This window comes from Seriola aureovittata, chromosome 14 (genome assembly GCF_021018895.1).
Source record: "Seriola aureovittata isolate HTS-2021-v1 ecotype China chromosome 14, ASM2101889v1, whole genome shotgun sequence".
Classification (NCBI taxonomy): domain Eukaryota; kingdom Metazoa; phylum Chordata; class Actinopteri; order Carangiformes; family Carangidae; genus Seriola; species Seriola aureovittata.
The window spans coordinates 7751250-7764398 of NC_079377.1; the positions used below are offsets into that span (position 1 = coordinate 7751250).

At 44.3% G+C, this 13149-nt stretch overlaps 1 protein-coding gene across 1 annotated transcript in view; it reads right to left on the reverse strand.

Annotated features, from left to right (window-relative positions):
• slx4ip (SLX4 interacting protein) overlaps positions 1 to 13149 on the reverse strand; it is a 31890-nt gene that overhangs the window by 15968 nt on the left and 2773 nt on the right. The window contains exons 3-4 of the mRNA XM_056396265.1: positions 8175 to 8264; positions 7712 to 7838 (exon numbers count right to left, since the gene is read on the reverse strand). Of these exons, the coding sequence (XP_056252240.1) occupies positions 7712 to 7838; positions 8175 to 8264 (217 nt within the window). The remainder of the gene's footprint in view (positions 1 to 7711; positions 7839 to 8174; positions 8265 to 13149) is intronic.

Sequence of the window (13149 nt, forward strand, 5' to 3'; positions counted from 1 at the left end):
TGTATTCCCTGCCCATTCTAGTGCAGGAATCCAGCATCTTTCATTGCACACTCATGGCTTTCTATGTTTTTAGAAGCTTTGATTTAGTCTGTTGGACTCTTTAGCCTCATATTTAGCTCTACAACTATTCTCATTGCTTTCCCTGGTGGGTTGAGCCTGCCAATTCCCAGGACAACTTTGACAGGGATGTCTGGATACAGAGTTGGGAACCAGTGCAACACCATGGCCTGAGACATCAGCTGTTGCTCCAACTTTATAACGTCCTGCACAGCGCAGAGTTGCTCTTGGCCCTCTGCCCAGGTTCTCTCGTGCTAAGCTTACATTCATGTTTCTCTCTAACAAACAGTTTGCCGGTGCCTCCCCTGGGAATGAGTGGCCCCTTTCTGTGGCAACTGTGGCCCACAGTGGTGCAATACACAAATCTGCAGAGAAGAGACTTTCAAGAGTTTCATTTGTATTACCTTCAAGAGAGGATGTTCCTGCTTAATTGCTTTGAAACCCAATGCACAACAATATTATGACAGGTCAAATCAAACAGTAAACAAGCTAGCTCGCCATGTTTTCAGAAATGTGGTAGATAATATTGTAACTGCTTATATAGAGTGACTTCTACGATCTTGTAAAATACAACTATAGAAAAAAGAAACTCCAGAGGGCTGGTGCCAAGGCTGGAATACTGTACTTTTGAGAGACACACACACACGCACACACACACACACATCCCTGCAGCTTTCACCACTTCCTGGGAAAACAATGAGAGGAAAGAAAAGTCAACAAACCAAAAGGCATCCAGAGTGACTAGAACTGTAAAATGGAAAAGACAGGGGTGAGAAGCATTCAGACCAGGGTCAAAGGTAAGTCCCCATGGAAAAGACTTCATTAACTTCAGTCATATCCTGAGGAGATCATTAAAAAAGCTATAGAAAACAGAACCTCTCACAACCTGCATTCCTGACGGCCTGTGCTGTTGTGACTCATGCAGGAATCCATAAGCATTTCTGCTCTGACTTACGCAGGTCCCGGCCATGGAGAGGTCTGACCACAGAGGTGGTAACTAAACGAGGTGTTCTCTCCGTGCTTTTATACGCACTTAAGTTACCTTGTTACCCTAAGCTTAAGCTAACTAAGTAGTAACCTGATTTCATTGAAGTCATGTCAAAGAGAAATCAGATTTCTATAATAGGGGTAAGGTATGAAAAGAAACCAGTTTAACACAGTGCAGGGAAAGATGATAACTTGCAGCCATGTCTCCTTGTATACAATATAGTTAAATCCAAAGTCTGACTAAAATCAAAACTGCAGTAAATAAGTCTAAATAAGACAGTTTCCACAGATGAACAGAGGATTCTTTTTCAAATTTAGGCTTGTGCACAATAAGGAAAAAATGAGAGGCCTTTCACTCAGTTAGTCCAAATGTTTCCACCAAAAATGAAAAAAAAAAAAAAAAAAAAAACTCAGCAGTAGTATTATATATCATTATTACACAAAAATTATGGCAACACTGGTTCAAAAACATGGCGAGAAAACAAGAGGAGAAATCTGATTACCCACCAGCTGCATGTAAACGCAGACTTTACTGTAACCGGGTTATTGCAGTGCATGTAAGGCATTCTCCAATTTCCTGCAGTAACCTGACTTCTCTCATTAACCGTGCTTCTAGTGTGCATGTAAATGTGGTGACTGTATGTCAGGAGAAGTGCAATTCCCACGCAAACCCCTTTATGAACAGGAGTCGAATCAGCAGGACAGTCAGACATCAGTGCCTGAGACTTCTGCTCTTTTGACATCTCTGCTTTGATGTGGACCCCCTCCCTCTGTCCTCAAGTGTGGGTGGAGAGTTGGGGCTTAGAGCGAGAGAGAGGGGTGGAGTGGTGAAGGATGAGAGAGCATGAGGAAGTTACCCATATGTAAGTGGGGGCTTTCCTGGAAGGACATCACTCTCTGTGTGTAACTGTAACTACGGCCGTAGCAGAGCACTGTGCCTTATCATCCTGCACAACGTCCACCTGAAACAATATTTGCACATGAGTGTTCAATTTAACATTTGGGTGACCCCTTCATCGCAGTTACAAAATACGCCGCAGCATGGTAGCTCAGGCCAACCCATAATGCAGCATGTGACTAAAGTGGTGGGGAGCATTTTGGAGCGCAGAACAATTATCAAGGGAAAAAAATCTATTTCTCAGAAACATAATCTGATGAGAGAAAATGCAGTCACAATACAAAATGTCACATTCAATCATCATTATATCTTAATTAGCCCAAGAGGCCACAAATCTCTCTCTCAAAGTGCTGCCTCTGTTTATATTAAAGAACAATCAGAATGAGGAAGATGCAAACTGCTTATTCTGCATTGAGCTCCTTTGGATTAATGTAATGCAGAGCAGTTTGTGGACTTGAGCTATGCACTGTGCTGGCCCTTTAAAACTCAGATGTCTCATTGGAAGCAGGCTGTCTCTGCTTGCTGGGTCCTCTGTAAATCTGCTAGCCTGTGTTTATAAATCCAAACACATGAACCATGGCACACATGGCGATTCTATCTAGGTTTTGCTACCTGTGTCTAATAATAATGGGCGAGTAAGACGATGAGGAAAAGAGGGAAAAAAAGTTCGGAATTTTATTGTTATTTTTAAAAGATGTAACACACTGTCCTTGTGCAAACAAAAGGCCTGGAAAACATTAATGACTACAATTAAACTGTGCTGCTTTTGTTGCCTTCCTAGGCCTTTCCTGACAACACAAGGCAAATTTGGCAGTCTGCACTAGGATGACACCTGCCCACAGGAAAACCATACAGCTCACAAGAGCATGTGACAAAGGCCCATTTCTTTTGAAGTGAAGGAAAGGGCAGAGAAAAACAACAATATCCTCGGAAATGTTTCAGTAATTCCTGAAACAAGGCACTCTGGTCATGCTGAACACTTAGCATGAGTTCAAGAGAGTGTGTGCCGTCTCCCAGACCAGATTGTGGTAAAGGGGAACAGTCACATGAATGTGATCCGTGCTCAGGCTCAGGCTGAGGCCCTAATTATATGGGAACAGAGTGTGGTGTGACAGCTATGGCGGGGATTGCGGTTGTGTCCTAAGAGACTGCAGCTGACCCTGCGGAGAGGGAGAAGGAGAGAAAGTGAGAAAACATGAAGAGACGACATGAGGAGAGCAGAGACGAGCAGACATGGAGGACACAGGAGAGGAGAGGAGAGTGGAGAGAGGAGAGGAGAGGAGAGGAGAGGAGAGGAGAGAGGAGAGAGGAAAGGAGAGGAGAAGAGAGGAGAGGAAAGGAGAGGAGAGGAGAGGAGAGGGTGCATAAATGCGCAAAAATGTAAAGGACAAAAAAGAGAAGGGGGGTTAACAGTGGAGTCAGACTGTCCTATGTGTTGCTGCTGAGTAAGGACGGGGGCTTACAGCAAGGATTTAAAGAGCCACAGCAACACCACAAAGCACCAGGGGGTAGGGGGTTGCCCAGCAGGGGCAAGGGGAGGGAGGGCGAGCAGGGAGAGGGGCAGGCTGGCTGGAGCGGCTACTCTGATCAGGATCCATTTCCAGCCTGGGCCTTGGAATTCCTTTGTTCCTGTCACAGGTCTCCATTTCCCACTCGCCTTAATCCCAGCCTGCCTCACGCCCAGTAACACAGAGCAGGGCAGGTAACTCTGCCACAGGCATGCCTCTCTATTTACAGATCAGTCCCCACATAACAGCCACTCTCATAAATAGGAATAGCTACGGTAGCACTGAGAAGGAACAAGGTGGGTTAATACAGGTTGTCACTACAAAATGATCAGAAAGTTGCTGTGAACTGTCACAACAGGAGGCTGAAAAGTTGCCATAATTGATTCTCCCTAAAATGTAATGTAATGGTTTATATGTTTGTGTGTTTTGTACACAGAAAGACTCATTCGCATTTCGACTGAAAAGCTTTTCCAAATTTGATAAACTGTTTTAGCCTGGGGCTGCAGGCCCTCAAAGTGCCAGAGAAGCCAAACAAAGCTAAATCTATGACAGGGCAAAGCAAAAATTAACCATCTCCCTTTTAGTCTCTACACATCCTCCGCATTCTTCATTGGGAGGGAGATGGTCATTCGTAAACACATTCTCCAACAGTAAAGCAATCCAGCAACACTTGTGCTTTTCCCGCAATGGCCATGGCCAGGCTGCCTTAAGCCCCCTTCATGGGGCTGCCAAGAGGAGTCAGTGGTACACTGTGCAGCACTCGCAAAGCCCTCTCCCACGGCTATTAGTGACCATTCATCTGGGGAGCCTGGGAAAATGCCTCTCCAGCCTGCCGTGGCCATGGGGAAACAGGCTGGCAGGTGTTCCCTCCCTCTAAGCCCTGGCACCTGTGCAGGGAGAGGAAGAAGGAACCAACTCTGCCATGGGCTAAAATGGACTCTAGGTACCACTTCGCCAGGGCTCCTCTAACTCTTGACTGGTAGGAGGACTCTCAAAACCCAGGTTCAACAATACCCAAGCTCAGCATAAGATGGAGAGATCCATGTGGCTGTATCAATACCAACAGTAGACGTAAGACATCTGGTAATGTGCTTTGGCAGTTTGAAATGGCATGTTAACTAAATCCATGTAAAATGGACCTTCTCAGTTTACACTCTACACATACACACAAATATATAGCCCATTATGAACTGCCATATTAATTTCTCCTCGAGTTAAAGCAACACTAGAGCAAATTAAAATCAAGATAGTGCACAATCAGCACTGGAAATACACAAGAGCTAATCTAATGCAAAAATCAAAAGTATACTGGTAATGTCTAACAACATACACAATAAACAACAATCTCTTGGGCAGCCTGTGCAGCATGTTGTGTTGTCCAAGAGGACCGTGTCTGACATGAACAGGTCTTCTGCAGAGCACTGGCCTTTTCAAGAAGATAACTGTGACACTCTTTTTGTCGTAAAGGATAAAATGTATATTTGTCAAAGCACAGAGAACCTATTATCCGCTTATTTTCAATCTGTAATTACTCTGAGAAATGTGGGTGTGTTCAACACGGTCTACCAGGGAGAATGCAAGAGGCCTCTCCCAAGCTTCTAAAGTCTAGCATGTCCACTCTGCTTGTCCAGAGCCAAAATATTTGGTGGGAAAAGTTCCCTCTGTTCATCTCTCTAAAAACATAAATAAATCACATCACTATGAGCTAATCATGAAGTCTCAAGTAGCCTGGGTAAAAAAAAAAAATTAGAGGGGGGGGTTCGGGGCTGACAGTTGGAAATTGGCCTCTGCAGCTAAGATTTGAAGAAATGACTTGGATTTATGTTGGCAGAAGACATGGGATAAGCCCATCTCTGACATGTTCACTGGGTGCTATACACACACATATACACCCAACACACCATAAGTACATAAATACAATAACCCATAGAGATAACTCAGATACAAACACTTGCACTGAAGGGCCTTGGAATGTTAAAAGCTGTTGATGGCTCATTTGAAGTGCCAACAGCTGAGGCTGTTACGCTGTTCTTACGGCTGTCTGTTGGCGGAAGCCCCTGTGATTTCACACTGGCACCAGCTCAAACACCGCCTCATTCAAGACCCACAGTCCCCCTCCCATACCATCCCACACATAGCACCACACTCCATCCGCCTATTCTTGGCCTAGACAACCAGCAGTACCCTGCCTGACACCTTTCTCTATATGCAACAATATACACGTGTTCCAGCACATGCACGTCTCTCTCCAGGATATCCAGCTTTATTCTGCTCTCAAATAACATAAAGCTGCACACAGACACACAGATGCAAAAAGGTCTTCTGTCGAAGCAGATACATGCAGAAAGCCAGCTTCCACTCACTGCTATGGACAGTCTGAAAGTCCTGTGAGGATTAGCAGGTTAGCATTTGACCTGCTTGCAGAACAGATGACCCCAATACTTAATACCCACCCTGAGGTTTGCTGTGCTTCCCTCCCTAAGCCTATAGTCTGTCCTCCTCTTTTTATGGCTCCTGCCTGCCTGCCTGCTCTCTTCTCACAGTCACAGTCTCCACCTTTACTGCTCTGCTGCCTCCCTCACATGGGACAATGAAAAGACCAAGAATGTCATTACACTCACTTAAGACTTTAATAGGACTACAGCACATGAACTGTGTAGGCCTGTTTGAGGCACTATACCTTTTCATGTTCTGAGAGGGGGAAATTTCATCGATATGGTATGGAGTCATGTTCCACTGGTTACATTCCTTTTGGCAGAGTTGCAAGGAGCTTAATCATTTTTACATGCATATTTCACTGCTGAAACACTGATAGTCCCCTTGTTCATGCAGCAGTGGAGTGTATGTGTATGTGTGCGTGTAAGTGTGTATGTGGAGCCTCAGTCTGTGATCTCCATCATTAGAGATGTCTGTCTATCCTCAGTCTGTCATGGGGAATATGCGTCAGGCTTTTCAGTAACCTTACACTGTCAGCCTGTTCACACCTAGCCCAAGGGGAGGATATATCCCTCCAACACACTATCGCTCCTTTTGATTCTCACTGGTTCGGATGTGCATGAGCCCCTGCTTTCATGCATGTGTACCCGCTTATATTGACTATTTGTTTATTAAGAAAATGACAAAAGTTGGGTAACGTGTATAAGTGCATCTGTGTATGAAGTAAAAATTGGAATACACTGTTTAAGAGGATGAGAGGACTTAAGTGGAGGGGAGTAGCGTGAGAGGCAGAGCTGCAGCCATAGGAGAAACTTTATGAGGCCGACTGCCCTGTAATCCCACTCTCACAGTCAGGCCTGCCCCGCTGAGTGGGCCCAGTTTAACTGCCCTTAAGTGCTACCTGTGACAAACCTTTCTGCCTTACAACACACAGCTGGGGGTTCCTGTGAAACTAGGCTTACAGTGCTTCAAAGACATGTGTGTGGGTGGCTGGGGAATGTGCTCTTATTGGACAAATAAAATAAATAAATAAATAAAAAATTCAATCAACTTATTCCCACTGGCACCTAATGTATTGATATTTCTCTGTGTGTGTATTGGTTGCATGTGTGTATGTGTGTATGTGTCAGGGCAACTTTTTTTTAGTGTCATCCAGTTGAGCACAAGTGCAGATCAACACAGGTGTGCCAACACCATATTAACTGGAAGCGTAACAAACATTAACAATATTTGCATGTACAAATGAATCCAAGACGTGCCAAGTTTAACAGTGCAACACAATATGAAAACCTGTATCAACTCTTGGCGTCACAGGCCACACCCTGGGCGTAGATAGTCACCATGTCCCAACTAGTTCTGTTGTCTTTCCACCCACACTCCCCTCAAAAAGGTAGCCTTGAAATATTTTTTTGACCGTTTTATAACTCCATTCCCATCCTGCTCACAGAGCTCAATGGCTCAACTCCATGCACACAGCCATATCTCTGCACTGACTGCCAAGTGAATAAATAATGGTTTTGAGTTCATAGCCAAAGTAAATCATTTTACTTATTCAGGAGTTGATGACAGACACACCTAAGACAAGGAAAGGGGAGACAAAGATGACTGCATTCCACAGGAATGAGCAACAGGGAATTCAAAACAGAATAAACATAACTTGTAGTCATTACCAAATAACAATTTGAATTAATGCTTCAAGTAAACACACAGAGAAGCCAATGTTATACACAATAATGGATCACACAGAAATAAAGCATATCACAATAAATACCCAGAATACTTGGCTCTGGTGCAGTGTAATGGGGGTCACAAGATGGTGTGTTACCTTTCACAAAAAAGGCTGAGGCAGGTGCCAGCTCCTTCTTCTGTTTGAGCTGTCTTCTATTGTGGAGGGACTCTGTGTACTGCTTAACCCTCTGGTCAACAGCATCTCGAACCAGGGCTGTAACCTCCTACAAACAGTGTGGAGATATTTCAGTACAGTGACATGTTGTTGGACCGTTAAGAGAACAAAAGCTTTGATCTGACTTTAAAAATAAATATTAATGATGAGCACAGGAAAACAACAGGACAAGTCCTTGTAAGGCAACTAACTCCACAAGTGGCTAGGTGGAGAGATGGGAACAGTTTTGCAACAATGAAACCCCCTAAGAAGAAAAGACAGAAAGCTCAAAGTCATTTTAGATTCCACGCTATTGCTGTCTTTTGAAAAGGCCCCCAGCAGAACAGAAGCCATATATTCACTCACACACTTATTCACACACACGCCCTTCTGCCTGTGTCTGTACCTCGATGTGGCCCGTAGTAAACCAGCTGGCGTCCTCTTGGCCGCCCAGGGGCAGAACGTGGAGATCCACCAGCACAGCAAAGTTCCCACACTGTAACACAAAGAGGAAGGACAGCCACAGGTTGCTGAGGGGCATTGAGCTCAAAGACAACAAAGGAAATCAGAGTGTGGGTGATTGACAGCGAGACAAACCGCAACGACCCCCTATGTCCCCAAACATCACCCCAGGCCTCTCACAGCAAGTCCCCTCCCTCCTGTTCCTCTGTCTAGCCATCTTTCTACCAATCTCTTTACAAAATAGTATGGTCCTGCCTGTCTCCTCACATTTCCCCTCTCTCAGCGTAAAAAGTATTTTCTTGTTCTATAAGCTTTGCGATGCAATCACTGCCCTCAGGTCACATCAGGCTGCACAAAAAAAGTCTAGAGATGTACCACATAAATGAGGATTATGCCACTTTGTACAAGAGAAGTGATAAAACTCAGATCTACCCTAAAGCACTCCATGCCTCTGCACTTCTGCACTACAACTTTTGAGTGGTGTAGAAAGCTGAGTAGCTGCAGAGTGGATTCCTGAAGCACTACGTCATCGTGTCAGCGACAATAAGCTACAAGGGACAGGGAGGCCAGAAATGCCGTGGCTGGTTAAGTTGCTGTTACATCTTTCTCAGGCTAGCCTGATTATGGTTTACACATGAGTGCAAAAGCTGCCCGCTGCAGAGAGCAAATGGATGTGGGTCTCGTGTGAACTTCGCCTCTCCCTGGACAAGGAAGTAATGGATGGACTGAGACCACCCACAACATGACACAGAGGAGCAACAAGTACTGCCCAAAAACCCAGAGTGATAATGAACCAAAAAGCATTCAACTGAATGGGGCAAAAAACACAGAGTCTTACAAAGACAAAGCCAGACACTGATTTCAGGCTCACAGTGTAGAACTGGAATAGAGGGTGTACAAACAGAAGGGGTTATTCATTTAGTAATAGGGAATACTTATACACACTAAAAGCTTTGTTTTGAGTCTCGTCCCCTGGGCTGAAGTATTACAGACAGAATGACTAAATTCTACAACCCAGACTTGAGGGACGTTCCTACGGCCTCGCTCTGAGGATGACACGAGAGAATGAATGAACAGGGTGTGTAGGGAAAGGCCGCTGCTACTTAGGTCCTAATTCTGGACACAAGTCTATACCTCCCAAATCCAAAAACTGTCCAGATGTCTGCCCCTCATCTTTGGAATGAGTTAGCTTAGCTCCTTCTTTTAAAGCAGGACATTAAAGGTTTTAATAACTGTTCACTGACATTAAAAACCTATGTGCTGGCTCAGAGCAAATCATTTTTTTTTCTCCCATAAAAGCATTTCCCTTTCTCATTGTCTTTCTGTAAATAATAATTGAAGTGAAGCTGCTTCCTTGCTTCTACTTGCAGGTCAACTAGAGGAGAGGGCGCCACCATATGACTGATGAGGGAATGTTTCAGTCAATTTTAGTCCCAGCCTTTTCTGCAGAACATGTCAAGTCCTCACCAGCTAATGTGTGTCAACTTATACTAAAGTATGTCTCAGCATCAGTGTCACCAAGACTAATGGGAAATTAATGTTATTCTAAGTCTCTTACGAAAACAATGCATTAGTCTGTGATCCTCTGACTCATCTGTCCCTTATGTGAGAATGAGTCAAGAGATTACAAGAGTCCAAAAGTCCAAACAATCAAGATGCGTTAACCACAAAAATAGAAAAATTGCTTAACAGTAAATATTCTCTGTACAAAACACAGTGGCACTTTGCGTAAAGATTATTGTAAAGGAAAGAATTGCAAACATTGTTGTACAAAAACATTTTCACAAAAGCAGAAATGGCAAGGACCAGAACAGAGCCCCCCTTTATGCGCCAGCTCCTCGTGTATAAAATATGTGCATGTTGCCTGTCAGTATCAGCTCATCCTTATAAGTATTCTCTCCATCCTCCTGCCCTTTGTCTCACTTCAGTCCACGGATGACTGGTGGCCTCAGCTGACTGCCTCCAACAATTACCAGTGTGTGGGAAAGCCTAGCAACAGAGGGTCAAGACCTTGTCAATCCAAACAGGGACGAATAAAAAGACAAGCCCCCACAGTGGTTTCTTGGGGTTGGACTTGACACATGCTGGATGTGTGTTGGTATCCTGACTTGAGTTTTTGTCTTTTGGGACCTAAGAATGGCTTTACAGATGGATATAGGAAATATACCACTGTGCCTGAGTTACCAGTTCATCAGGTATAATGACCCCTACGATGAATCCTTAACTTGTAATGTTCAGTTTTGGTCGACAGTGTGTCGGGGAAAGGTTAATTCACTTCCACGGTGAATATGTAGTCATCGGTAACGGTGGTGTGGCATCTGACTACAGTGAGGGCCGTTTCTAATATTCTGCTCCCAACATGCGTGAAAATCCTGACCACAAGATCAGTCTTCGAGGGTACTGTACATGGCTCACAATTACACAACCTAATGGGAGCTCTGAAGAGCAACACAAGGTTAATTTGATCAGTATCTTGGAACAAAGGGGGCAGTATAAGGTTTAGAGCGCGGTCCTTACGGAGAGGCACAGCAGGGTGAATCTCCTGAAGTGGTTTCTGAGCTTCTGATTGAGTGTGCTTTGGGCTGAAAGCCAGACATCTAGCGAGCCTTAGACTAACTTCCTTTTATCACATTAGAACAGCAGACAAGACTCGACTGGGAACGGAACCTAAATGACAAACATTGGTCTGCCCCAAAAACAGCATGTGATGCCCTGAGCTTCCCGGGAATGGGGAATTTTGTCAGGAATGCAAAGTAATGCAATCACACTAATGAGAAAACAATTAATTTGCCCAGCAAAATTCGCAGCTTGCTGGAGGTGCAAATTTCCCTCTAAAGTGTCAATCCTCGAGTCCAGGCTGTGCTGTTTAGGTGCAGCTACCAGAGCTTTTACAAAGGCCATATGTGTCGAGTGTGGCAGATAAGACAAAAAAAGCAGGAGAATCTAATTTTACACAAAGGCTCTGACCACATTCACATCATGTGGTCTAAATTCGTCAACTCCCAGCACAAAGAGTGACCAGTGGATCTCTAAGCTGAACTCTGCCATGAACTATGACCTCCTCGTATCCCCCCCATATAGCCCAGCTATGGTCCCTCTTTAGTGAGATCTCTGCAGGCGGCCTAATACTTTGTAGAGGCAGCAATACAGACCACAAGAACCCTGTCTTCCTTGAGCAAAGTAATCTGAAAGTATCTAAAAATCCAGTGTGCTCATTGAAGCTATCCTATTTTGTGTACTTTACTTTGACACATTTAAGGCGATACTCTGAGCAACTGTCGCTGTTGTTGGAAAGAAAGGTTTGATAAAGGGCCAAGTTCTAGAGGAAGTTATTCTTTTCATACATAGTAAAGTGGGCCAGCACTGTTTTGTTCTCCGTCTTGCACAGGGCTTTTAGAGTTATGAACAGAAGCTGAAGGCTGAATGAGAGGCAGCAAGGAGTGCTACTTAATACCAAATCCTTTATTGTGCCATCTTTTGTGTGCTGTCACACACTGAATGAATGGGACTGAGTCTTCCTGCAGGCTAAGCTCAACTTCTCTATCCTAATTCTCCCCACTGCCCCACTCCGATCACTATGGCCTGCAGTAAAAAAAAAAAAAAAAAAAAAAAAAAAAGGGTTAACAAAGACAAAAACATTTTGAGAGAGAAGTTGCCCACAATCCACAGCACATTAAAATAATCCTCTATATATACTTTATATTGCCTGTCTGCAAATAAGCAACTCCTGACTCAGACTCACTGATGGCTTCTTTTCCTTTTCTGGTCTTCAGAGCTCTGGTCTATATCACTCTCAGTTCCCAAAACACTCTCTACCTTCCCTTATCTCTCTCCCAGACCCAGCTCTCCATCCTCCCGCCTGTGCTGCTCCAAGTTGGGCACGGGGCCCAAACTATATGAGGAGCTTCACCCGCCTCCCCACCTCGCTGCCCTTTGCCATTGCTATCGCGCCGTATAAGAACCAGACCTGCTCGGACTGCACTTAGCTCAGAGGCTAACACTAACCAGCCACAGATGTTTACATTGGGAGAGAAGGGGCAGCAGATGCGGTCTCACTCAATAAAACTTGCATCTCTCCCACTCTCCCTTTGTCTCTCTCTTTTTCTGACTTTCTCTCTTTCCTGCAAGTCTGCAAAGAACCCAGGGGAGCTCTTTAGTTCTGTGGGTGTGACAACCTTGCTCTCAGGCTTTATTTGCCTCGTTCCCTGCTCTCTCTGTGCTGTGAGTCACCTGGGTTTCCCCTTTAAAAAAAAAAAAAAAGACATTTCTGTTTTCCAATTTTTCAAACTGCCAGACACTGAGCAGTGAAGCTTGAGACTTGATTATTACTGAGGCGAATGTTATTTACAGATAGTGCGCGGAAGTGTTTTTTGTGCAAAGCTCCCTTCATTCAGGTGAATGTTAGCACACCTGAGTCTTCTTTATTTGATGATAAAAAAAGAGACACAACCCAGGAGAGGAATTCCAGCAGCAAGAACAGACAGGAATATCTCCAGGTAACACACGGCAAACAAAACTCAGGCGGTCCAACCCTTGAGAAACTGGTAGACAGTCAGAAATAGCAGGCTTGAGAAGTGTTTGGCCTCATTAGGAAATGTGAATTCTGTATGCCAATGTAGGGCAGAGCTGACATGAAAGGGAGATTTTCTTTTTTTACACCCGTCACCTACTCATGTGAAAGATTCCCCAAGTTGGAAAGTGTCAAAATGCTTCTAATCAGACTGCAATGATTTTGTACAGAAGCATGATGTGTGGTCCGATATGAGCTCATCTACAGAGTGACAACAACACTAAACAGCACATAAACCTCTGACATTAAACTGCTCTGTGATACCTCAAAACTTTTTATTCTTAAAAAACACTTTGGTCTCTGTCTCAGCCTACAACATTAGATGGTTAGAAAGTCAGCAGTGCATGTT